Raw genomic sequence first — 27916 nt, 5'->3', positions numbered from 1 at the left:
CTGCTGGGAAATCGTGCAGAAGAGGGCGCAGAAGAAATGGCGTCTGACCGCAGAAACCCAGAACCGGGCTCCGCTGCCTGGTGGTATCGGGAGCTGGCCCAGTTCTGCGACCGACTGGAGACCCGGGTCGTGGAGCAGATCAGAGAAGAACGCATGGAACTTCTGGAGATGGCTGCCGCGGTTCAGGCCTATGAAGGGAGAGCCGCGCGCCGAGCGCCAGACCGAGTGGCAACGACTCAGACCCCGATGCTGCCACCAATGGGTGAGTCCAGTATTACCCCTGCCGGCCCGGATGCCCCGACCCCTGCTGCCACGCCCGCGGTCCCTGAAGAGGCGCCCGGCGCGGCGACGCCGAGCCAGGCCGCAGCCACGCCAGGTGCGGCCCGCCAAGCCCAGGCCGCCGCAGCGATGCCCTGCTCGGCCCGCCAAGCCCAGGCCGCCGCAGCGATGCCCTGCTCGGCCCGCCAAGCCCAGGCCGCCGCAGCGATGCCCTGCTCGGCCCACCAAGACCCGGTCCCTGCAGCGATGCCCTGCTCGGCCCACCAAGACCCGGTCCCTGCAGCGATGCCCTGCCCGGCCCGCAAAGAACCGGCTGCCACCGCGACCCTCATCCGCGCCGCAGGCGTAACGCTGACCCAGGCCGCCGCCCTGCTAGGCCCGGCCCGCCAAGACCCCACCGCCGCAGCAACGCTCGTCCGCGCCGCAAGTGAGGTGCTGAACCAGGCCGCAGCCACGCCAGGCGCGGCCCGCCAAGCCCAGACTGCTGCAGCGACGGCCAGCTCAGCCTGCACAGAGACCACTGCAACAGCGACGCCGATCCAGGCCGCCGCCAAACAGGGCGCGGCCCGCCAAGACCAGGCCGCCGCCATGCCAGGCGCGGCCCGCCAAGAGATTGCATCACCATTTTCCCCGGCCTGCAAGGCCAGAGCAGATACCGCTCCCCAGTCCAAAGAGGTCCCTGCTGGAAAGCCCACATTGGGAGAGGACCCCGCATACTGGCAGCTGAAGGCTGACATGGAGGCCAAGTTTCCACAATGGTTGGTGGACCAGTACATGCTCCCCCCGCATACCCCCAAGAGGATTCCGGCAACCCCTGCAGCAATCACGCCAAAGAGTCCCCCGCCTGGGCCTGCTGAAGGAAGTCCATCCCCAGCACCGCCACCAAAGGAGTGCCAAGAAGAACTAAGGGGGAGAGGAGGCCAGGAAGTTGAGGAGTTGACTCAGGAGCCACCAGCTGTGGACCCATGCCCAGAGCCAGAGATGTTGCCATACTCCCGCTGGGATGAAGAAGACCTGACACCGTCTGCTGACGAAGATCTGACCAGAAACCTCACCTGGGGGCCTGCAGGCATTGAAGTAACAGCCCAGCAGAATCAAGCCCGCAAAACACGGCGTCGTAGCAGAACCCAGTTGTCTCCTGCACCGCCATCCCCAGAGCAGAGAGAAGTCACGGCCAGAGACCTACAGGAGAAACGGTTCCTGAGAAGAGCCAAAGCACAGGTCAGAGGACCCCTTTGTAGAGGAATTGTGGAAGACTTTAGCCTGAAGTCAGGATACGGGTTCATCGTTGCACCTGGTATCAAAGAAGGCATTTTTGTCAATAGGAGAGACGTCAGAGCTAATTTGCCCAGAGGACATCCTGGAAGGAACCTGCGTACAGGAGACTCCGTACAGTTTACCATGCATCAAGGAGAAAGAGGGTGGTATGCGCTAGACGTAACACCATGTCCTACAGAAAAAGAAACAGATACAGAAGATACAGAGGAAAGAAAAGAAAAGGAACCCATTGATGACCAAGATGGAGAAACCAACAGGTGCCGCAGCCCTACAGGCCCAAGCCCTGGTGAGGAGGAATCTGCCTAAAGTAAGAAGTACAGCAGTTGAAAAGTTAAAGTTTTGACCAGTTTGAAGTTTGCAACGTTTTCAAGTTTAAGAGATGTGCCCACATAAACTATTGTGAGAAACCCATAAACCTTAAGGCTATGAACTGGCTATAGCCACAAACTCTCGCAGTGTAAATAGTTACACCAGAGGGCACCACCACCACCAGAGTCAGCCTGTTTAGGGGCTTGGCTCGCCTGCAACCAGGGAGCACGTCCGTATATAGGGCCTTGGCTCACCTGCAACCAGAGAGCATGCCTGTTTATGGGGCCTGGCTCTCCACCACAAAGAGGGTACCTGGTCAGCACCAACTGTGGAGGCCGCCTCTACATCCTGCCAGAAGAGGCTGAAGGCGCGGATCCACCAGGCCAGGTATACCCTGAAACCACCAGCCCATGAAAGCCTCCTCTACATCCTGCCAGAAGTGGCTGAAGGCGCGGCCAACGTGAAAGGGTTTGGGTGGGTTAACGGACTTGTGGGTGGAGGGTGGTGATGTATGGTACCTGGTGATCTTAAAATGTTTTACCATGTTTTAATGTTTTATGCATTTTAAAATGTTGTCTTGCAGCCCGAGGACGTGCTGGTGATAACTAAGGGGGAATGTGGCGCCCCTGACCTGGTCAGGCACCACTGAGTACTGCACCCATGCTGGGGACAGTACAATACAGGTAATCCAGAAGGCTGACCGAGGTGTGACTACACAGGCGCATAGTGATCAGGTCTCACACATGTACCTTTGAGAGGACCCCTGGGGATCCCAGGAGGGGGAAAAGCCTTCACCTCCACTGGAATAGTGGAGGGGGCCAAAAGCCTCCATCTCCTCTCAAGGGGTGTGGTAAGAGAGCCTGGTTGCTAGGTGGCGTAGGCAAGAACAGGAGAGGAGGGGCAGTGAGCCGGTTCAGTGTAGAGTCCAGGGAGCTCGGAGGAGAGCAGACCCCTGGGGCTGTTGCAGTCTGACAGCGTCCGCGCAGTGGCTACCAACGGGGGAGAACGGTCACCTAGGAGTGCTACCCGAAACCCATCTCAGCTAGAGAGAGCACGGAGTGGGAAGTAAGGAGACTGCTAGGGAGTACCAGGCCCAAACGGGCGGCAGATCCCGGAGCGGGGATAGATCCAACTTTCCTTGCTAAACCTGCCGGTGTGGGGCCCTCAAAGCCCACACCACAACACCCAAAAGCCGCAGCCACGTAGCCACAGTTAGGGCCCATAGTTCACAGGAGGCAAGCAGCTGGAGTGATCTGGTCCAGGCGACAAGCAAACGGCAAACCAACGAAGGGGAGAGAGGCTTCAGCATCTTCCCTGGGTGACCCCCATAGGGACTAAAAGTCGGGGTTACTCCAAACCACCAAGGGCTAAGGAAGGCGAGTCGGTAGTCACCCTCACCAGTCAGCCTGAAGGACACCTGGTTCCAGCCTGGTTAATCCCAGCTACGCCCGGGTTACTCACCCTGCCATCTGAAGTGAGTAAAACCCCTGAAAGACATTCTGCTTGTGTGGAGTTATTCTGCGCCTTGTGGTTCTACACACCTACACAGGGCCCTGGGGCTTGCCTCACTCTCAGGAGGCTACTACAACCGACTGCACCCACCATCAGCCCCAGGCATCCCTTAATCTGCAGTGGCGGTCCCCACTGACCGCAATTCTGAGAGTGGCGTCACGACAAACAGAAGATTTCCTACCGGTGACCAGATCCAGCTGCGTGGAGTCCCTGAAGGTAATGCACCGACACAGCGTTAGCGGGGCTCCACAGATGCGCCTTTGGAATGTGTTAGTGAAACAAATTATGCTAAATTGAACAATGCAGGCATTCAGGAGACTGGTCTCTTGAATGTCAGTAACAAGCTGCTGACCTACTTGCATAGATTTTGCTTATCACCAGGTGCCTTATCAAGGACAGTTTGGTCATGTAGAAACTCTAGCCAAATAGGGGGATGTACCGAATGAACTAATTGTGTTTATTTTACAATATACGGGTTAGAAGAGTATTATGCTTCTCCCAGATAGAGATAAGTCTTTGTGTGGTCATTCTTCCTGATTCTCATATACACTGCGCAGTTCTGATTTGAAATCCTCCTCCGTGACCCTGAGAGACCCCCTAGAGGTCTCCCCCAACAGTAGAACCAATACAGAAGAAGCAATATACGCATAGTCAGTCTCCCAGAATCATATCCACAGGAGAAACTGCGAGAACTATGTGAATCAATCATACCTAATGCCCTGGGAGTCTCGGTGGGTAAGAGGATAGAAAAGGTCCATCGTGTTGGTCCACCAAGGAGGAATCTGGAAGAGGTTACCACTAAGCACCCAAGACAAGTCACAACAAAATATCTGGACTTTACTGACAAGCAGGAGATAATTCAGGCATACAAGAAAGCATGCCATACCATAGAAGTGAATGAAACTCGAATCCTGCTGTTTGAGGACTTCTCAGGGAGGTCACCAGACAGCACAGGGCGTTTACACCTATATGCTCAGCCCTGTTCAAATGTAATATAAGGTTCCAACTGAGATATCCTGCAGTGTTAATCATCCGTCACAGAGAGGGCTCCTCCAACACGTTCTCCAATCTGAAGAAAGCAGAAGACTTCATCGAACTAATGGACAGTCCTCCAAGATCCAGAAAGTCTCCCACAAGGCACGGCCATCGCTTGACAAGGGGAGGTTCTGGAAGACCATCACCAGTCGGACCAAAAGACCAGAGGCACAACCGCAAGCCGAATATATCCGCCTGAGAGGTACCACGGTATCTGGACTGTTTTTTCCTTTTTAAAAGGTTGGAGGCTAGCTCATTAACTTAGCCCCAGAACATGCTACAGAGACTCTGTGGACGTAATGGAAGTGTTGGTAATGTGGACAGTGCAAGGAGGTTTTCCCTCTCTCTATCCTCTCTCTATCCTCTTCTCCCTCCCCCACTTCTATCCTCTCCTCCCTTCCCCTAATAACCCCTCATCCCATCTCTATCCTCTCCTCCCTCCCCCAAATAATCCCCCCTCCCCCTCTATCCTCTCCTCCCCCCTTTTTTCCCCCTCTCCTTTTTCTCTCTCCTTGTCTCCTCTTCCACAGTTGTGACATGCCGTTCTCTTTGAAGTACAGTTTAAAAGGCACCATAAGGGGGATGACAGGCCTCGGAGGCATGATCGGGAAGAAGTGAAGTCTGAAGTTAGGGACAGTTTGAGAAGGGGGTCTGAAAAAGACACTTCTGTCTATTGTTACGGAGAAAAGAGAAAGTTAATCCTTCTATTTGTTATGTTGCCTACAGGCTAGTTTTAGGCATTTACTCTAGGTTATGTTATGATTTTACAGCAGCAGTAAGGACGTATAACAGTTATATAGTTTGTATAAGTAGACTATTTGCAATTGATTCATGCGGATAGTCACCTGGAACATCAAAGAGCTATGCTCTCCCCAGAAGCGACTTAAAGTTCTGCCCCATCTTAATCGCCTCAAACCAGACATAGCGCTTTTACAAGAGACGCATCTAGAGGCAGAGGACATACAAATAGTGATGAGCGAGTACCAAAAAGCTCGGGTGCTCGAGGCTCGGGCCGAGCATCCCAAGATACTCGTGTACTCGGCCCGAGCACCGAGCCCAATGTTATCCTATGGGAGACCCGAGTATTTTTCTGAAATGACCCCCGGCAGCATGTAGAAACCCTAAAAATGTCACAAAAGTCTCAGAAGAGTGCTCAAATGACATGGCAACAGCATGGGGAAGACCCCTTGAAGCATTTATCACTCAAAAGTCACAGCTGTGAACAATTTTGTCCGAGTTTTACGCCATTTTTACGGACTCACCAGAAAACCTTCCAAAATGACACCAAAATGAATTTTCATGGCGGAAATGTTAAGGGCACATACCCAATAGTGAGATAGAGCTGGTGTATGTTACTTTTTGAGAATAATACATGAAAGATTTTACGTAAAACATTGTGTGTGTGGCACTCCGATGTCCAAAACGCACGTTTTGTGCTTTTTACTAGCGATGTCGGTCATTTTTTTTTTTCATTCTATCTCCCGTCGGTCGGTCTCGCTCTGTCTGTCTCTCTCTGTCTTGTCTGTCCCCCTCTCACAGTCTGTCGGTCAGTCTCCCCCCTCTCTCTTACTTACCGTTCCCCGATCACTGCCGCGGCGCTGCACAGCTGTTCACTAAACTCCGGCGGCTTTTCCTCTTTTGAATAAGCCGGCCGCTCATTAAACAATTTCGTATTCCCTGCTTTCCTGCTTTTCTGCGCCTATGATTGGTTGCAGTGAGACACGCCCCCACGCTGAGTGACAGCTGTCTCACTGCACCCAATCACAGCAGCCGGTGGGTGTGTGTATACTGTGCAGTGAAATAAATAATTAAATAATTAAAAAAAACGGCGTGCGGTCCCCCCAATTTTAATACCAGCCAGATAAAGCCATACGGCTGAAGGCTGGTATTCTCAGGATGGGGAGCTCCACGTTATGGGGAGCCCCCCAGCCTAACAATATCAGTCAGCAGCCGGCCAGAATTGCCGCATACATTATATGCGACAGTTCTGGGGCTGTACCCGGCTCTTCCCGATTTACCCTAGTGCGTTGGCAAATCGGGGTAATAAGGAGTTAATGGCAGCCCATAGCTGCCACTAAATCCTAGATTAATCATGTCCGGCGTCTCCCCGAGATTCCTTCCATGATTAATCTGTAAGTGACAGTTAAAAAACACACACACCCGAAAAATCCTTTATTAGAAATAAAAAACACTAACAAAGTCCCTCATCACCAATTTATTAACCCCGACAAACCCTCCATGTCCGGCGTACTCCACAGTCCTCCAGCGTCGCATCCAGCTGTGCTGCATGCAGGTGACAGGAGCAGGAGAATACAACGCTGCTCCTGTCAGCTTCAAACAGCAACTGAAGACAGCCGCGCGATCAGCTGCTGTCAATGAGGTTACCTGGATCCACCGGTGGATGATGCGGTGGCCGGGGTAACCTCAGTGCCAGCTAAGCTGATCGCGCTACTCACCGCCGCACCGGTCAGCTCAACGCAGCAACTGAGGTGAGTATCACGATCAGCTGAGCTGTCACTGAGGTTACCTGGATCCAGCGGTGGATGCAGCGGTGGCCGCGGGTAACCTCAGTGACAGCTCAGCTGATCGCGCTACTCACCGCCGCTCCGGTCAGCTCCACGCAGCAATTGAGGTGAGTATAGCGATCAGCTGAGCTGTCACTGAGGTTAATCGCGGCCACCGCTGGATCCAGCGGTGGCCGTGAGTTACCTGACTGACAGCAGCTGATCGCGCTACTCACCTCAGTTGCTGTGTGAAGCTGACCGGAGCGGCGGTGTATTCTGCAGCTCCTGTCACCTGCATGCAGCAGAGCTGGACGCGACGCTGGAGGTCCGTGGATTACGCCGGACATGGAGGGTTTGTCGGGGTTAATAAATTGGTGATGAGGGACTTTGTTATTGTTTTTTATTTCTAATAAAGGATTTTTCGGGTGTGTGTGTTTTTTAACTGTAATTTACAGATTAATCATGGAAGGAATCTCGTGGAGACGCCTGACATGATTAATCTAGGACTTATTGGCAGCTATGGGCTGCCATTAACTCCTTATTACCCCGATTTGCCAACGCACTAGGGTAAATCGGGAAGAGCCGGGTACAGTCCCAGAACTGTCGCATATAATGTATGCGGCAATTCTGGGCGGCTGCTGACTGATATTGTTAGGCTGGGGGGCTCCCCATAACGTGGGGCTCCCCATCCTGAGAATACCAGCCTTCAGCTGTATGGCTTTATCTGGCTGGTATTAAAATTGGGGGGACCGCACGCCGTTTTTTTAAATTATGTATTTATTTTACTGCACAGTATAGACACGTCCACCGGCTGCTGTGATTGGGTGCAGTGAGACACCTGTCACTAAGCGTGGGGGGCGTGTCTCACTGCAACCAATCATAGGTGCCTGTGGGCGGGGAAAGCAGGGAATATGAGATGGCTGTGTGCAGAGCACAGCGCGCCCGCCGGTATAAAGGCTCGGTCATGCTGTGCGGGCCGGCCAATCACTGCAATTCCACAACTAACAGGGCTGTGGCATTGCAGTGGTCTGCCAGCCAATCCCTGCATGAGGGCTGCTCTCAAAAGAGCGCCAACATGCAGGGATGAAGACCACGAGTACAGCACGAGTATCGCGAAATTACTCGGTACCTGCCGAGTAGCCCGAGTACAGTGATACTCGTGCGAGTACCGAGTAGTAACAAGCATACTCGCTCATCACTACATACAAAGGATGTGTAGGCTGTGGGTGGGTAATGCATATGGCTCCCCTACTATCAAAAATAAAGCTGGGGTTATCACACTAGTGCACAGAAAATTACAACATTGAGTTATAGATACATATGCAGATATAGAGGGCAGACTACATGTGGTCATGATAGAGGTTTCAGGGGACACATACATTTTTTAATGTTTATGCCCCTAATCATAACAATAAGCCATTTTTCCATTATCTGAGAGCTAAACTCCTAGAGCACTCGCACCCCAGCACAATAGTGGGAGGGGATTTCAACTCCGTGGTTCTGTCATCAGAAGATCGGAAACTCCCAAATAACAGGTCTAAGCCGCCGCAAAGTCAGGAGAAAGTCATTAAACCCCTCCTAGAGACCACGGCTCTCCACGACGTGTGGAGACATATGCATCCCCAGAATAGGGAATTCACGCACTATTCCCATGCAAATGATTTGTGATCCCGAATCTACTATTTTTTTTGCTTCAATGTGATGAGCGGACTCCGCTCTGTCTCTATACATGATTTGGTGAAATCTGATTATGCACCGGTGGTGGTGGAGATGGCGGACATCCACCCGAAGGGCTCGGATAATTTGTGGAGATACCCAGCTTTCCTTCATGGTAATGAAGACTTTGCGTTAAAGCTCAAGGAGTGGTGGTCGGAGTTTTGGTTTCACAATAGCCAACATGGGGATACTCCCTTATTATTCTGGGACACAGCAAAGGTGGTAATAAGAGGCAAAATAAGTGCCTAAGTTTCCACTTTGAAAAAAAAAGATTCACACCCACTTCAATGAAGCCTCAGCGCAAGTGAGACAGGCCTACACAGTTTTCCAGCACAGTCTGACCAAAGAAAACAAAGAGGAGTGGCAGTCAGAGTGGAGGGCTTTCAATATGTGGGCGGACAAAAAGGGAGGAATTATTTGAGTCTGCCCAAAAAAACATTTTACATAGATTCGGGAACAAATCAGGGAAGCTGATGACAAATTTACTAAGGAACAGATTTATACTGCAAAGCCCTATACAGATGAAAGACCACAAAGGGGAGCTCCACAATGACCCTAGGAAATAAAGTATTTTTCGAACTATAAGACGCACCCTGGTTTTAGAGGAGGAAAATAGAAAAATAAAATTTTAAGCAAAAAATGTGGTCATGACACACTGTTATGGGGCGAGGATCTGCTGCTGACACTGTTATGGGGGTAATGTCCATAAATTCTCTACTATGGTACCCCATCCTTGTAACGATCCTCCTGCCTTGTATATGATCCCCATCCTTGTATATATGTACCCCATCCTAGTATATGCCCTTATCCTGCTATATACTGGCATCCTGCTATATACTCTCATCCTGCTATATACCCCCATCCTGCTTTATACTGCCATCCTGGTATATGCCCTCAGCCTACTATATACCCCCATCCTGCTATATACTGCCATCCTGAATATGCCCTCATCCTGCTATATACCCCCATGCTGCTATATACTGACCATCCTGGAATATGCCCTCATCCTGCTATATACCCCCATCCATCCTGCTATATACCCCCATCCATCCTGCTAAATGGCCTCATCCATCTTTTTTTTCAGTTTCGAAAGTGAGAAATGGTCGGATTCTGGAGATGTTTTTGAGATGCAGGTGACATGTGCGAGTGAGTGATTGTATATGGGGAATCAAGGAAAGTTCTGAGTCAAATATGACCCCAAGACAGCGAGCATGCTGCTTGGGAGTAATGATTAAGTCATCGAAGGTAATTGAGATGTTGGGTGTAGATTGGTTAGGAGATGGAGGAAACACAAGAAACTCAGTTTTGGAGAGATTCAGTTTCAGATAGAAGGAGGACAGGAGAGACAGCAGACAGACAATCTCTGGTATTTTGTAACAGAGCAGGGGTGATGTTTGGAGATGATGTGTATAATTGGGTGTCGTCAGCATAGAAATGGTATTGGAAACCGAATTTGCTGATGGTTTGTCCAATAGGGGCGGTATATAGAGAGAAGAGGAGAGGGCCCAAGACTGAGCCTTGAGGAACCCCGAAGGTGAGGGGGATGGAGTAGGAGCCGGCAAAGGAAACAGTGAAGGAGCGGTCGGAGAGATAGGAGGAGAACCTTGCGAGAGCGGTGTCCTTGAGGCCAATAGAGCGGAGCATGGTGAGGAGAAGTTGGTGATCCACAGTGTCAAAAGCAGCTGATAGATCCAAGAGAAACAATAGGGAATAGTGGCCTTTAGATTTTACTGTTAATATATCATTTGAGACTTTGGTGACGGCCGTTTCGGTGGAGTGTAAAGAGCGGAAACCAGATTGAGCGGGATCAAGAAGTGATCAAGAAGATGATATTAGGATTCAGATGAAATATCTACTGGTTTTGGAGGGGCTGGATGCCGAGAGGGAAAAAGAGGGAATTGGTAAATACTTTAAAAAAAAATGGAAGAATTTCATAATAATTTCATCCTTTTTCTCTGCTCGATTCCTAAAACTGAACATGGACAAAACAGAATTCATTGTCTTTCCTCCTCCTCACTGAACTCCCCCACCTGACATATCCATCAATGTCAATGGCTGCTCACTTTCCCCAGTGCCATGCGCTCGCTGCCTGGGAGTAATCCTAGACTCTGATCTCTCTTTCAAGCCACACATCCAAGCCCTTTTCACCTCCTGCCGCCTCCAACTCAAAAATATTTCCCGGATCCGTACATTCCTTTCCCAAGAAGCTGCAAAAACCCTAATACATGCCCTTATTATCTCCCGTCTGGATTATTGCAACCTCCTGCTCTGTGGCCTCCCTTCTAACAGCCTCGCACCCCTACAATCTATTCTAAACTATGCTGCCCGGCTAATCCACCTGTCCCCCCGCTACTCCCCGACCTCTCCTCTCTGCCAATCCCTTCACTGGCTTCCCATTGCCCAACGACTCCAGTTCAAAACACTAACCATGACATACAAAGCCATCCACAACCTGTCTCCTCCCTACATCTGTGACCTAGTCTCCCGGTACTTACCTACCTCCGATCCTCACAAGATCTCCTTCTCTACTCCCCTCTCATCTCCTCTTCCCACCATCGCATCCAAGATTTCTCCCGTGCCTCCCCCATACTCTGGAATGCTCTGCCACAACACATCAGACTCTCGCCTACCTTGCCAAGCTTCAAAAGGAACCTGAAGTCCCACCTCTTCCAACAAGCCTACAACCTGCCGTAACTCTGTCTGATACAGCGCCGCACAATCAGCTCTACCCTAACCTACTGTATCCTCATCTATCCCTTGTAGACTGTGAGCCCTCGCGGGCAGGGACCTCTCTCCTCCTGTACCTGTGACTTGTACTGTTTATGATTATTGTACTTGTCCCTATTATGTATACCCCTTTCACATGTAAAGTGCCATGGAATTGATGGCGCTATAATAATAAAAAGAGAATTTTGTTTACTTACCGTAAATTCTTTTTCTTATAGTTCCGTAATGGGAGACCCAGACCATGGGTGTTTAGCTTCTACCTCTGGAGGACACACAAAGTACTACACTTAAAAGTGTAGCTCCTCCCCCTGAGCTTATACACCCCCCTGGTGAGCAGACCCAGCCAGTTTAGTGCAAAAGCTGAAGGAGAATAGCCACCCACAAGTAGAACAGAGCAATAGCCGGAACAACCGGAAACTCTGTCCACGACAACAGCCGGTGATAACACGCGGAACAAGAAAAGTGCAAACAGGCAACAGGAAGGGTGCTGGGTCTCCCATTACGGAACTATAAGAAAAAGAATTTACGGTAAGTAAACAAAATTCTCTTTTTCTTTATCGTTCCTATGGGAGACCCAGACCATGGGACGTTCCAAAGCAGTCCCTGGGTGGGAAATAAACCGAACAAAGTAAGAAGTAGGAAAAACCTAACTTCACAAATGGGCGACAGCCGCCTGAAGGATTTGTCTGCCCAAGCTCGCATCTGCCGAAGCATGAGCATGCACTTGGTAGTGCTTCGAAAAGGTATGCAGGCTAGTCCAAGTGGCAGCCTGACAGACTTGTTGAGCCATAGCTTGGTGCCTGAAGGCCCAAGAGGCACCAACAGCTCTGGTCGAATGTGCCTTGATCCCCGGCGGGGGAGGCACCTGAGAACTCTGGTAGGCGTCCGAAATGGTCGATCTGATCCAACGGGCTAAGGTTGGCTTAGAAGCAGAGAGACCCTTGCGCCGACCTGTGGTTAGCACAAAAAGAGAAGTGCACCGCCTAATAGAAGCGGTGCGAGACACATAGATCCGGAGCGCCCGCACCAGATCCAGAGTATGCAGCGCTTTTTCAAAGCGATGAACAGGAGCCGGACAAAAGGAAGGTAGGGTAATGTCCTGGTTAAGGTGGAAAGGGGAGACCATCTTAGGAAGAAAGTCCGGAGTCGGATGGAGAACCACCTTGTCTTGATGAAACACTAAAAAAGGTGACTCCGAAGAGAGCGCAGCCAAATCAGAGACACTCCTGAGTCCTGAGGGAAGTTATGGCCACCAGAAAAGCCATTTTCTGAGAAAGACGATGCAAAGAGACCTCCCTAAGAGGCTCAAAGGGGGGTTTCTGCAAAACCGTGAGAACCAAATTAAGGTCCCAGGGATCCAAGGGCCGCCGGTAAGGCGGAATGATGTGAGACGCGCCTTGCATGAAGGTGCGGACCTGAGCCAGCCGAGCGAGACGCCGCTGGAACAGAACTAACAGAGCTGAGACTTGTCCCTTGAGAGAGTTGAGGGACAGTCCTAGCTGCAGACCGGACTGTAGAAAAGACAGAAGGGTCGGCAAGGAGAATGGCCAAGGAGGATGGTCAGTAGAGCGACACCATGACAGGAAAATTTTCCAAGTCATGTGATAGATCTTAGCGGAGGAAGACTTACGGGCCCGAGTCATAGTGGAGATGACTTCAGGAGGAATACCAGAAGCCGTCAAGAGCCAGGACTCAAGAGCCACGCCGTCAATTTGAGAGCCGCAGAATTCAGGCGGAAGAACGGACCTTGTGAGAGTAGGTCTGGACGGTCCGGGAGATGCCACGGCATCTCTACGGACAGATGGAGCAGGTCTGGATACCAAGCTCGCCTGGGCCAGTCTGGTGCAATGAGGATGACTCGACAGCCCTCAATTCTGATCTTGCGCAGAACTCTGGGCAAGAGAGCTAGAGGGGGAAACACGTAGGACAGATGAAACTGGGACCAGTCCTGAACCAGTGCGTCCGCGGCGAATGCCTGAGGGTCGTGGGAGCGAGCCACGTAAACGGGAACCTTGTTGTTGTGACGGGATGCCATTAGGTCCACGTCCGGGGTGCCCCATTTGCGGCAGATTGACTGGAACACTGCCGGGGGCAGGGACCACTCGCCACCGTCCACGGTTTGACGGCTGAGATAATCTGCCTCCCAGTTTTCCACGCCTGGGATGTGGACTTCGGATATGGTGGACTTGGAGTCCTCCGCCCATTGAAGGATGCGTTGTACCTCCAACATTGCTAGGCGGCTGCGTGTCCCGCCTTGGTGATTGATGTAGGCAACCGCTGTCGCGTTGTCTGACTGGACTCGAATGTGCCTGCCTGCCAACAGGTGGTGAAAAGCTAGGAGAGCTAGAAGCACGGCTCTGGTTTCCAGCACATTGATTGGAAGGGCTGACTCGGACGGAGTCCAAGTGCCCTGCGCTCTGTGGTGGAGATATACCGCTCCCCAGCCGGATAGACTGGCATCCGTGGTGAGAATCACCCAGGACGGGGCCAGGAAGGAGCGTCCCTGGGACAGGGAGAGAGGCCGAAGCCACCACTGAAGAGAGCTCCTGGTTTGTGGCGACAGAGCCACTAACCTGTGTAAGGAGGAAGGCCGCTTGTCCCAACAGCGGAGAATGTCCAGCTGCAGGGGACGCAGATGGAACTGGGCAAAGGGAACAGCCTCCATTGATGCCACCATTTGACCCAGCACCTGCATCAGACGCCTAAGGGTATAACGGCGGGGCCTCAGCAGAGAGCGCATCGCCAGTTGGAGGGACTGCTGTTTGACTAAGGGCAACTTCACAAGTGCCGGCAAAGTCTCGAACTGCATCCCTAGGTACGTGAGACTCTGGGTCGGAGTCAGAGTGGATTTGGGCAGATTGACCAGCCACCCGAATTGGGCTAGAGTGGCGAGAGTGAGCGAGACACTCCGCTGACAGTCTGCGCTGGATGAAGCCTTGACTAGAAGGTCGTCCAGGTAAGGAATCACTGCCAACCCCTGTAGGTGCAGAACTGCAATCACTGCTGCCATGACCTTGGTGAATACCCGAGGGGCTGTGGCCAACCCGAAGGGGAGAGCCACAAATTGGAAATGATCTTCTCTGATTGCAAAACGTAGCCAACGCTGGTGTGAAACTGCAATTGGCACATGCAGATAGGCATCTCTGATGTTGATGGACGCCAGGAAATCCCCTTGGGTCATTGAGGCAATGACTGATCTCAGAGACTCCATGCGAAAGTGCCACACCTGAACATGCTTGTTGAGAAGCTTGAGATCCAGGATGGGCCGGAAGGTACCGTCCTTTTTGGGAACTAGGAAGAGATTTGAGTAGAAACCTCTGAACCGTTCCCGAGCGGGAACCGGTACAATTACTCCATTGGCCTGCAAGGCTGCCACGGCCTGTGAGAAGGCGGCGGCCTTGGAGCAGGGAGGAGTTGAGAGAAAAAATCTGTTTGGCGGACTGGAAGAGAATTCTATCCTGTAGCCGTGGGAGATGATATCTCTCACCCACTAATCGGAGACGTGTTGAAACCAAGCGTCGCCAAAGTGGGAGAGCCTGCCACCGACTAAGGACGTTGCTGGAGCGAGCAGATAGTCACGAGGAGGCTGCCTTAGTGGCAGCAGCTCCTGCGGTCTTCTGTGGATGCGCTTTTGGGCGCCAGTTGGATTTCTGGTCCTTGGCTGAGTTAGCGGACGAGGACGAGGGCTTAGAGGACGACAAGTTGGAGGAACGAAAGGAGCGAAACCTCGACTGATTCCTACCCTGGGCAGGTTTCCTGGCTTTGGTTTGTGGCATGGAAGTACTCTTCCCGCCAGTTGCTTCCTTAATAATTTCATCCAGCTGTTCTCCGAACAGCCGGGACCCAGCAAAAGGGAGCCCAGCAAGGTACTTCTTTGAAGAAGCATCTGCCTTCCTCTCTCGAAGCCACAAGATTCTGCGGATAGCGAGGGAATTAGCCGAAGCCACCGCAGTGCGCTGAGAAGCCTCAAGCATGGCTGACATGGCATAGGATGAAAAGGCCGAAGCTTGGGAAGTTAAGGCATCCATTTCGGGCATAGATTCCCTGGTGAGGGAATGCATCTCCTCTAGAGAAGCAGAGATGGCTTTGGGAGCCCACACTGCTGCAAAAGTCGGAGAAAACGCGGCCCCCGCCGCTTCATACACGGATTTGGCCAGAAGGTCAATCTGGCGGTCAGTGGAATCCTTAAGGGAAGTGCCATCAGCCACCGACACAACGGTCCGGGCTGCGAGCCTAGACACCGGAGGGTCTACCTTTGGGGAGTGAGCCCACTCCTTGACCACCTCAGGTGGAAAGGGAAAACGGTCATCAGAACCACGCTTTGGGAAGCGTTTGTCAGGGCAGGCCCTGGGTTTGGTCACAGCGGCCTGAAAACTGGAGTGGTTAAAGAACACACTCTTTGCTTTCTTAGGCAAGGTAAACTGGTGCTTTTCTGCCAGAGAGGGTTGCTCCTCTGATACTGGCAGATTGAGATCCAGTACAGAATTAATAGAAGCAATCAAGTCACTAAGATCTGAGTCACTTTCAGACAGATCAATGGGGTACATGGAGTTAGCCTCCGAGCCCCCTGTAAAGGCATCCTCCTCATCCTGCGAGTCAGCTCTGGAATCAGAGCCACGGGAGGAGGGAGAGGGAACCCTGCGTCTCTTCTCAGGAGGACTGGGCCCTGATGATGAATCCTCTGTGAGCTCCGGTCCTGAGAGACCCCTAGCAGCAGAGGCACCCTGTGAAGGGGGCTGATGCATATTCATCAGAGTCCTGGACAGAAGTCCCATGGACTCAGCAAAGGACTGGGAGATAGACCTAGAAAAGTATTCTACCCAAGCCGGGGGTTCAGCCACAGGAGCAGGAGCAGCCTGAGAGACCACTGGGGGTGAGACTCCAGGCTGTGGCACCGCCAAGTTAGAGCAGCCATCACAATGTGGAAAGGTGCTCGGTTCAGGCAGCAGAAGCTTACATGCAGCATAAAGCTTTGGGGCCTTGCTCCTCATGTGAGACATGCTGCTGGAGTGAGGGCTCTGCCAGAGAATGACCCCCAGAGAGTATATACAGAGGTCCACAACCGGAGACCGGTTGTGGCTTACCAGACCGCTGGAGCGGTGTTGTGTGCCCTCCAGATCCCGAAGCCCGGACCCCCAAGCACAGCACCTCAGCAGGGATGCTGCAAACCAGCGCTGCAATGACTGATCGCAGAGAGAACACTGAAAAAATGGCCGCCGGAGCGAAGAGAGGGGGCAGGACTTGCTTGAGGAGCGGGATCTGGAGGGCCATTGAGACCTACAGGGGGGGGACACACACTGCAGTGGGGAGTGTCCCTCCCCTGTACAGAACGGCCGCCGGGAGGAGCCGAGCCTGTCCCTCTGCATGAGTGACATGCGAGGGCAGTGAAACAGAAACTAGGCCTCCGGCGAAGCCGGGGCCTAAATTTGAGCAGCGTGGCCGACGCGCAGGCACCATCGGCGCGGTTCTCAGGCGACAGCTAGAGAACCCGCCGGAAATGTCAGTAAACATAATAAGCACACTCTCCCCCAACAATAAAGTACAGGGACCCCGAAATATAAATGTCTCAGGTGCTTAGCTTCTGAGACGCAGGGCCAGGTCCCTGGGGATGATCGCTCCGTTCCAGCAGGGTCCTGAAGGGCTGCGGATGGAGACCGGTCTCCTGCCAAGCATGGAGACCGTGCTGGCTCCCACTTCAAGCCAGAGCCCAGGAGGGATGGTGAAGGAGCACGGCATGTAAGGCTCCAGCCTAAGAATCAACCTTACAACACCGACACAGTGGGGTGAGAAGGGACATGCCGGGGGTCCAGACGTGGACCCCACTCTTCAATCTCGTTCCAAAAGGAAAAAATCATATGAGAATGCATGTGTGGATGTATGCCTCCTGAACACAAAGCGATAAACTGGCTGGGTCTGCTCACCAGGGAATGTATAAGCTCAGGGGGAGGAGCTACACTTTTAAGTGTAGTACTTTGTGTGTCCTCCAGAGGTAGAAGCTAAACACCCATGGTCTGGGTCTCCCATAGGAACGATAAAGAAGTAATAATAATAATAATAATAGCATATTATAGCCCAGAGGAGATGGCACAAATGAGGAGACCGTTCCTTGACACAGTCTGGTACCATACAGAAAAATTACGAGGCACCTTGGGAGCTTTGGAAGTGGGAGAATGAGGGGGGTTGATGGGGAAGAACTGAAAGGAATACAAGGGACCGGCCCATAGGTATATCTTGAAATGTAACGCTTGATGCGCGATGATCTGTTTACAAACTGTAAGCTGTGCTGAAGATGTCACTGTAACTCTTGTCTAAAAATAACAAGAACAACGGATTTCACTATCTTACTGCTAAATTTCTATTTTCAAGTTGTTTTTTCTATGTAATGTTTTATTAAAATTAATAAAAGTATATTAAAAAAAAGGACAGAGGACAGGGCTCCATGTGTGAATCGGCCGAGCACAGCAACCAAAATATTGTCTACAGCGCTCACCCCACAAGTTGTGCTAGCAGGTACAACACTGGAAACTGCCCAGGAAAATCCTCCAGAAGCCGCTGCACTGACCGCCGGCTCCAACCGCCCAAGACAGAGAACTGATCATGGAAGGAAAGGGGCTGCATCGCGGTATAATCCAGGCGCTGCTAAAAGAGGAGGCGAGCCAGTGCAGGAACCATCAATTCTTACAGAATACCGCTCTGCAGCCCCTTTCCTTCCATAAATCCTCTATAAGATGGAAGAGTCAGCAACAGAAATGAGCAACCAAGGAGAGATTTGTTACATTTCAGCATCTTATGATTAAAAATAAAATCTGTACATTTCTCTTCTAGAAGAAAATCAGAAAATACAAATACTTTATCCTTATTCCGATTTTTAAACTTGTCTCCTGCACATTCACTGATGAGATGACGTCAGTAGAAGAATCGCTCAAGAATCCCCCCCCCCCATATCAGGATTAAAACACAATGGGTTATACACTTTGTGCAGAATTATTAGACAAATGAGTATTTTGATCACATGATGCTTTTTATACATGTCGTCCTACTCCAAGCTGTATAGGCTGAGAGCCAACTACCAATTAAGTAAATCAGGAGATGTGTATCTCTAATTAGGAGGGTGTGGTGTAATGACATCAACACCCTATATAAAGTGTGCTTAATTATTAGGCAACTTTCTTTCCTTTGGCAAAATGGGTCAGAAGAGAGATTTGACAGGCTCTCAAAAGTCCAAAATTCTGAGGTGTCTTGCAGAGGGATGCAGCAATCTTGAAATTGCCAAACTTTTGAAGCGTGATCACCGAACAATCAAGCGTTTCATGGAAAATAGCCAACAGGGTCACAAGAAGAGTGTTGGGCAAAAAAGGCGCAAAATAACTGCCCTCGAATTGAGGAAAATCAAGCATAAAGCTACCAAGATGCCATTTGCAACCAGTTTGGCCATATTTCAGAGCTGCTGGATTATCAAAAAGCACAAGGTGTGCCATACTCAGTTACATGGCCAACAAGAAACAAGAAACATAAGATAAAACGTCAAGACTGGGCCAAGAAATATCTTAAGACTGATTTTTCAAAGGTTTTATGGACTGATGAAATGAGAGTGACTCTTGATGGGCCAGATGGATGGGCCAGAGGCTGGATCAGTAAAGGGCAGAGAGCTCCACTCCGACTCAGACGCCAGCAAGGTGGAGGTGGGCACTGGTATGGGCAGGTATCACCAAACATTAACTTGTGGGACCTTTTCGGGTTGAGGATGGAGTGAAGCTCAACTCCCAGACCTACTGCCAGTTTCTGGAAGACAGCTTCTTCAAGCATTGGTACAGGAAGAAGTCGGTATTGTTCAAGAAAAACATGATTTTCATGCAGGACAATGCTCCATCACATGCATCCAACTACTCCACAGTGTGGCTGGCCAGTAAAGGTCTAAAACAGGGGTGGGGAACCTTTGGAATTTTCTATCAACCTTCAGGGGTCGCACAACATTATTATCTTAAAAATGACCCTGCTATATTTGATCAAACGATTAACTCATCGTGGCGGCTGGAGCTTTTTGTTTTTGGTGCAGCTATGATATTAGGCGATTATTGATCTTGTTGCTTCTCACAACTGCTTTTCCATGTTTGTGTCAGCTGGGACTGCTGTATATACATCACAAAGGAGATGCTGAGCCCATAAACATCACAGGAAATGCTGAGGGCATATACCATATTTTTCGCTTTATAAGACGCACCGGATTATAAAACGCACCCCAATTTAGACGTAAAAAAATAAAAATAGGGTCCGTCTTATACTCCGGAGTTCTCTTACCTTAGGGGGGCAGCAGTGGTGGTGAAGCGGGGTCACAGGAGGCAGAGGTTGTGCTGGCGGCGGGTCAGTGGCGGCGGGGTCCGTGGTGAAAGGCGCGGCGGGGTCCCGTGGAGACATGAGCGGCGGGGGTCCGTGGAGACAGGCGCGGCGGGGGTCCGTGGAGACAGGCGCGGCGGGGGTCCGTGGAGACAGGCGCGGCGGGGGTCCGTGGTGACAGGCGTGGCGGGGTCCGTGGTGGCGGCAACAGCAGCAGCGGGTGAGTGGTGCAGCAGGCCGGTGCGGTGAGTGTCACAGTGTCCGCGGTCCCAGTTCAAATGATGGCATCTGGAGCGGCGCACGCACAGATGGAGCTCTCATCCAAGAGCTCCATCTGCGCACGCGCTGACTCCCGGAGCGGCGCTTGCGCAGATGGAGCTCTCATTCAGGAGCTCCATCTGCGCATGCGTCCGCTCCCGGCTCCATCATTTGAAACTGAGACCGCGGACACACTGCGAAACCTGGTGCACAGCCACCCGCATGCACAGAGTGGCAGCCAGCAGTACGCCCGTCCTCCCGCACAGAGAGGCAGCAGGCACCGACAGGCATCCGGCTGCTGCCCTCACGCAGGCACCCGGCTCCCGCCCGCACGCAGGCACATGCACCCGACTGCCGCCTGCACACAGCCACAGGTACCGGGCTGACACCCGCAGGCAAGCACAGGTTCCCGGCCGCTTGCATGCAGCCACAGGCACCCGCCCGATCACCGCACAGACAGGACCCCCTGGTAAAGCTATATTCGGATTTTAAGACGCACCCCTCATTTTCCTCTCAAATTTTTGGGAGGAAAAGTGTGTCTTATAATCCAAAAAATACGGTATATCAAAGGAGATGCTGAGGGCATATACATCACAGGAGACATTGGAGGCATATACATCACAGGAGATGCTGAGGGCATATACATCACAGAAGACATTGGGGGCATACACATCACTGGGGAGGGCTGGGAGGCCTAGACATCACTGGGGAGGGCTGGGAGGCCTAGACATCACTGGGGAGGGCTAGGAGGCCTAGACATCACTGGGGAGGGCTGGGGGGCCTAGACATCACTGGGGAGGGCTGGGGGGCCTAGACATCACTGGGGAGGGCTGGGGGGCCTAGACATCACTGGGGAGGGCTGGGGGGCCTAGACATCACTGGGGAGGGCTGGGGGGCCTAGACATCACTGGGGAGGGCTGGGGGGCCTAGACATCACTGGGGAGGGCTGGGAGGCCTAGACATCACTGGGGAGGGCTGGGAGGCCTAGACATCACTGGGGAGGGCTGGGAGGCCTAGACATCACTGGGGAGGGCTGGGAGGCCTAGACATCACTGGGGAGGGCTGGGAGGCCTAGACATCACTGGGGAGGGCTGGGAGGCCTAGACATCACTGGGGAGGGCTGGGAGGCCTAGACAACACTGGGGAGGGTAGGGAGGACTAAATACTGGGGAGGGCTGGGAGGACTATACATCACATTGGACGGCTGGAAGAAATATAAGGACATCGTTGGGGGTACAGACATATAAGAAGGGCACAGGCAGCCCTGGGGAGAGGCAGCCGCAGGGGCACAGGCAGCAGTGTCGAGGGCGCAGGGGCACAGGCAGCAGTGTCGAGGGCGCAGGGACACAGGCAGCAGTGTCGAGGGCGCAGGGACACAGGCAGCAGTGTCGAGGGCGCAGGGACACAGGCAGCAGTGTCGAGGGCGCAGGGACACAGGCAGCAGTGTCGAGGGCGCAGGGACACAGGCAGCAGTGTCGAGGGCGCAGGGACACAGGTTGCCGTGGGGAAGCCCGAGGAGCACAGGCTGCCGTGGGGAGGACCGAGGAGCACAGGCTGCCGTGGGGAGGACCGAGGAGCACAGGCTGCCGCTGCCGTAGGGAGGACCGAGGAGCACAGGGTGCCGTGGGGAGGACAGAGGAGCACAGGCTGCCGTGGGGAGGACCGAGGAGCACAGGCTGCCGTGGGGAGGACCGAGGAGCACAGGCTGCCGTGGGGAGGACCGAGGAGCACAGGCTGCCGTGGGGAGGACAGAGGAGCACAGGCAGCCGTGGGGATGACAGAGGAGTACAGGCAGCCGTGGGGAGGACCGAGGAGCAAAGGCTGCCGTGGGGAGGACCGAGGAGCACAGGCTGCCGTGGGGAGGACCGAGGAGCACAGGCTGCCGTGGGAAGGACCGAGGAGCACAGGCTGCCGTGGGAAGGACCGAGGAGCACAGGCTGCCGTGGGGAAGACCGAGGAGCACGGGATGCTGCAGGAGCACAGGCTGCTGTGGGGTTGTGCAAGGGAACACACAGGCCTTTGGACAATGGAGGGGCACACAGGCATGGGAGCACAAACATACCTGTTGGACACTGAGGCAGCAGCTCCTCTTCTGGAACGAGAGCGAATCGAGCGCATACTCCACCCAGAAAGTATGTCATCACACTAGCATTGGCTTGCGTGAGAACTTAAGCTTCACAGGATCTAAAAAGCCAGCAGCAAGACGCAGTTGCCACCCGAGTACTGCGGTCTCTGGAATCTGCCCGGGGGCTGCATAAAAGGTTATCGCGGGGCAAAGGTTCCCCACCCGTGGTCTAAAAGATAATGACATGGCCCCCTTGTTCACCTGATCTGAACCCCATAGAGAACCTGTGGTCCCTCATAAAATGTAAGATCGACAGGGAGGGAAAACAGTACACCTCTCGTAACAGTGTCTGGAGGCTGTGGTGGCTGCTGCACGCAATGTTGATCGTAAACAGATCAAGCAACCGACAGAATCTATGGATGGTCGGCTGTTGAGTGTCATCATAAAGAAAGGTGGCTATATTGGTCACTAATTTTTTGGGTTTTGTTTTTGCATGTCAGAAATGTTTATTTCTAAATTTTGTGCAATTATATTGGTTTACCTGGTGAAAATAAACAAGTGAGTTTATGTCTGTTCTGACACTGACATGAGTGTAATAGGAGATAATGGATTCTTAGTCCCTAAACTGGAGAAACCCCTCATCAGCCCTGACAGCGGATAATAGGAAAGCGCTGGAGCTCCTCCTCGCTCACATCGGCAGAATTCATGTCCAGCTGTATTTCTCCTCTATAACATAACTGCACATCCCGTGTTATCACCTGCACCGGGATCACAGATTCATTCACATTTCATGTGTATTGTACATGAAGGGTTAATATACCGCTGTAGAAACTGACACAGCAAAGAGCGGAAAATAGGAATGTGTGACTTGTGTGCGTTATTGGGTGGTCTGTACTCACCGGGGCGGTGATCTGTAGGAATCTCCTCGTTACTCCGCTGATCGCCCCTCACATTTCTCTCTGGAGAATTAATATTGCTCAGATCTTTATCCGAATCCAAAATCTGCAAAACAAAATATTGTAAAAGTCCCCGGGAATAATGGAGATAAGATCCGGACATGTGAGGTCTGTGGTCAGCTGTGATCCTGCCGTCTCCACCGCTCTCATTACACAAGTATAAAACATCTAATACTGGAGGAGAAAACAAGACTGAACACAAGGAGGTCACAGCCGTCTACACCTCATAGGGGAGATCTCCATCTACCTGAGGATCCTGTGGAGGAGGAGGAGGAGCGGGACATCTCTCTGGGGTCGTCCTCGTACTGGAGAGACCTGCAGGAGACACAAACAGGACGGACATCATTATTACATACAGATAATTATAGGCCGGGTGTATTCAGTCCTATCTATTACCTGGTGATGTGCGGGGCTGGGGCTCCTCCATCATCACCTCCTTGTACCGCTCCTTGTGTCCTTCTAGATACTCCCACTCCTCCATGGAGAAATAGACGGTGACGTCCTGACACCTTATAGGAACCTGACAACACAATGATACAGTCATCACCCAGAATCCTCCAGTGCCGTCCTGTATAATGTCCCAGCATTCCCAGCAGTGTCACCTCTCCAGTCAGCAGCTCCAGCATCTTGTGGGTGAGTTCTAGGATCTTCTGGTCATTGATATCCTCATGTATCCGGGGGTGAGGTGGAGGCCCCGGGATTGGGCTCAGGGTTCCTCCCCGTCCTTCACACACAGGGGCCTGACAGCGATCACTAGAGGTCTTCACTACTGTGTAATCCTGAGTGTGGAGACATTAATAATATCACTACAGACATTTCCAGAGTCCATCACCTCCCCGGTCATATCCTCTGTTATTCCCATAGATAATGATGTAATGTGATGACATCAGAGCCTCTCACCTCCCCGGTCATATCCTCTGTTATCCCCATAGATAATGATGTAATGTGATGACATCAGAGCCTCTCACCTCCCCGGTCATATCCTCTGTTATCCCCATAGATAATGATGTAATGTGATGACATCAGAGCCTCTCACCTCCCCGGTCATATCCTCTGTTATTCCCATAGATAATGATGTAATGTGATGACATCAGAGCCTCTCACCTCCCCGGTCATATCCTCTGTTATTCCCATAGATAATGATGTAATGTGGTGACATCAGAGCCTCTCACCTCCCCGGTCATATCCTCTGTTATTCCCATAGATAATGATGTAATGTGGTGACGTCAGAACCTCTCACCTCCCCGGTCATATCCTCTGTTATTCCCATAGATAATGATGTATTGTGATGACATCAGAACCTCTCACCTCCCCGGTCATATCCTCTGTTATCCCCATAGATAATGATGTAATGTGATGACATCAGAACCTCTCACCTCCCCGGTCATATCCTCTGTTATCCCCATAGATAATGATGTAATGTGATGACATCAGAGCCTCTCATCTCCTCGGTCATATCCTCTGTTATTCCCATAGATAATGATGTAATGTGATGACATCAGAGCCTCTCACCTCCCCGGTCATATCCTCTGTTATCCCCATAGATAATGATGTAATGTGATGACATCAGAGCCTCTCATCTCCTCGGTCATATCCTCTGTTATTCCCATAGATAATGATGTAATGTGATGATATCAGAACCTCTCACCTCCCCGGTCATATCCTCTGTTATTCCCATAGATAATGATGTAATGTGATGACATCAGAACCTCTCATCTCCCCGGTCATATCCTCTGTTATCCCCATAGATAATGAAGTAATGTGATGACATCAGAGCCTCTCACCCCCCCCGGTCATATCCTCTGTTATTCCCATAGATAATGATGTAATGTGATGACATCAGAACCTCTCACCTCCCCGGTCATATCCTCTGTTATTCCCATAGATAATGATGTAATGTGATGACATCAGAGCCTCTCACCTCCCCGGTCATATCCTCTGTCATCCCCATAGATAATGATGTAATGTGATGACGTCAGAGCCTCTCACCTCCCCGGTCATATCCTCTGTTATCCCCATAGATAATGATGTAATGTGATGACATCACAGCCTCTCACCTCCCCGGTCATATCCTCTGTTATTCCCATAGAAAATGATGTAATGTGATGACATCAGAGCCTCTCACCTCCCCAGTCATATCCTCTGTCATCCCCATAGATAATGATGTAATGTGATGACATCACAGCCTCTCACCTCCCCGGTCATATCCTCTGTTATTCCCATAGAAAATGATGTAATGTGATGACATCAGAGCCTCTCACCTCCCCAGTCATATCCTCTGTCATCCCCATAGATAATGATGTAATGTGATGACATCAGAGCCTCTCATCTCCCCGGTCATATCCTCTGTTATTCCCATAGATAATGATGTAATGTGATGATATCAGAACCTCTCACCTCCCCGGTCATATCCTCTGTTATCCCCATAGATAATGATGTAATGTGATGACATCAGAGCCTCTCATCTCCCCGGTCATATCCTCTGTTATTCCCATAGATAATGATGTAATGTGATGACATCAGAACCTCTCATCTCCTCGGTCATATCCTCTGTTATTCCCATAGATAATGATGTAATGTGATGACATCAGAACCTCTCACCTCCCCGGTCATATCCTCTGTTATTCCCATAGATAATGATGTAATGTGATGACATCAGAGCCTCTCACCTCCCCGGTCATATCCTCTGTCATCCCCATAGATAATGATGTAATGTGATGACGTCAGAGCCTCTCACCTCCCCGGTCATATCCTCTGTTATCCCCATAGATAATGATGTAATGTGATGACATCACAGCCTCTCACCTCCCCGGTCATATCCTCTGTTATTCCCATAGAAAATGATGTAATGTGATGACATCAGAGCCTCTCACCTCCCCAGTCATATCCTCTGTCATCCCCATAGATAATGATGTAATGTGATGACATCAGAGCCTCTCACCTCCCCGGTCATATCCTCTGTTATTCCCATAGATAATGATGTAATGTGATGACATCAGAACCTCTCACCTCCCCGGTCATATCCTCTGTCATCCCCATAGATAATGATGTAATGTGATGACATCAGAGCCTTTCACCTCCCCGGTCATATCCTCTGTTATTCCCATAGCTAATGATGTAATGTGATGACATCACAGCCTCTCACCTCCCCGGTCATATCCTCTGTCATCCCCATAGATAATGATGTAATGTGATGACATCAGAACCTCTCACCTCCCCGGTCATATCCTCTGTTATTTCCATAGATAATGATGTCATGTGATGACATCAGAGCCTCTCACCTCCCCGGTCATATCCTCTGTTATTCCCATAGATAATGATGTAATGTGATGACATCAGAACCTCTCACCTCCCCGGTCATATCCTCTGTTATCCCCATAGATAATGATGTAATATGATTACATCAGAACCTCTCACCTCCCCGGTCATATCCTCTGTCATCCCCATAGATAATGATGTAATGTGATGACAGCAGAGCCTCTCACCTCCCCGGTCATATCCTCTGTTATTTCCATAGATAACGATGTAATGTGATGACATCAGAGCCTCTCACCTCCCCGGTCGTATCCTCTGTCATCCCCATAGATAATGATGTAATGTGATGACATCAGAGCCTCTCACCTCCCCGTTCATATCCTCTGTTATTCCCATAGATAATGATGTAATGTGATGACATCAGAGCCTCTCACCTCCCCGGTCATATCCTCTGTTATTCCCATAGATAATGATGTAATGTGATGACATCAGAGCCTCTCACCTCCCCGGTCATATCCTCTGTTATTCCCATAGATAATGATGTAATGTGATGACATCAGAGCCTCTCACCTCCCCGGTCATATCCTCTGTTATTCCCATAATGATGTAATGTGATGACATCAGAGCCTCTCACCTCCCCGGTCATATCCTCTGTTATTCCCATAGATAATGATGTAATGTGATGACATCAGAGCCTCTCACCTCCCCGGTCATATCCTCTGTTATTCCCATAGATAATGATGTAATGTGATGACATCAGAGCCTCTCACCTCCCCGGTCATATCCTCTGTTATTCCCATAGATAATGATGTAATGTGATGACATCAGAGCCTCTCACCTCCCCGGTCATATCCTCTGTTATTCCCATAATGATGTAATGTGATGACATCAGAGCCTCTCACCTCTCCAGTAAGATGGAAGATTATCTCCAGACTCAGGTGTAATATCTTCTCCATAATGTCATCTTTGTCTTTAATCATCTTTTTTGGGTCAATCAGGAAAAATGGAAAAAAAAACAACAGAAGATTGATCCTTTATTATATGGAGGATGAGATGATAAGGAAATCTACTAAAAGGAAAAAAAATACAAAAAACAACTGAAGAGAATAAGGGGAAATAAGTATTTGATCCCTTGCTGATTGTGTAAGGTTGCCCACTGACAAAGACATGAACAGTCTAAATCTATTTAAGGGTAGGTTAATTTTACCATTGAGAGATAGAATATCCAAAATAAAATCCAGAAAAATCACATTGTATAAATTATATAAAATTATTTGCATTTTGCAGAGAGAAATAAGGCTGTGTGCGCACGTTGCATTTTTTTCCTGCGTTTTGGCTGCATTTAAAACTGCAGCGTGTCATTGTCAAAAATGCATGCGTTGTGATTCCCCAGCAAAGTCTATGAGAAGTCAGCAAATTCCATGCGCATGTTGCTTTTTTAGGCAGCGTTTTGGATGCGAAATATTTCACAAAATCGATGCGTTTAAAAAAGCAGCATGTCACTTCTTTTGTGCGTTTTGGTTGCTTTTTCCACCCATTGAAATCAATGAGGTGTCAAAACACAACCAAACTGCGCTTGCAGTGCATTTTTGCTGCGTTCTGCATGCTTTTTTGACAAACAGAATGCAGGTCTTTCGGTCACTGTCGGTCGGTCTCTCCCTCTCCCTCCCTCTCATACTCATCGATCA

General features: G+C 50.9%; 1 protein-coding gene across 1 annotated transcript; it reads right to left on the bottom strand.

The window, feature by feature from the left end:
- Positions 1 to 18038: 18038 nt before the first annotated feature.
- Positions 18039 to 27208, bottom strand: LOC142260101 (uncharacterized). The gene is made up of 6 exons (XM_075331896.1): positions 27131 to 27208; positions 23576 to 23752; positions 23370 to 23493; positions 23221 to 23288; positions 22917 to 23019; positions 18039 to 18181 (listed from the first exon to the last, which is right to left on the bottom strand). Exons 1-6 carry the CDS (start codon positions 27206 to 27208, stop codon positions 18039 to 18041), a joined length of 693 nt encoding a protein of 230 aa, XP_075188011.1.
- Between the last annotated feature and the right edge of the window lie 708 nt (positions 27209 to 27916).

This window comes from Anomaloglossus baeobatrachus, chromosome 1 (genome assembly GCF_048569485.1).
Source record: "Anomaloglossus baeobatrachus isolate aAnoBae1 chromosome 1, aAnoBae1.hap1, whole genome shotgun sequence".
In the NCBI taxonomy this organism is placed as follows: domain Eukaryota; kingdom Metazoa; phylum Chordata; class Amphibia; order Anura; family Aromobatidae; genus Anomaloglossus; species Anomaloglossus baeobatrachus.
This window is presented reverse-complemented; position numbering and strand designations above follow the sequence as displayed.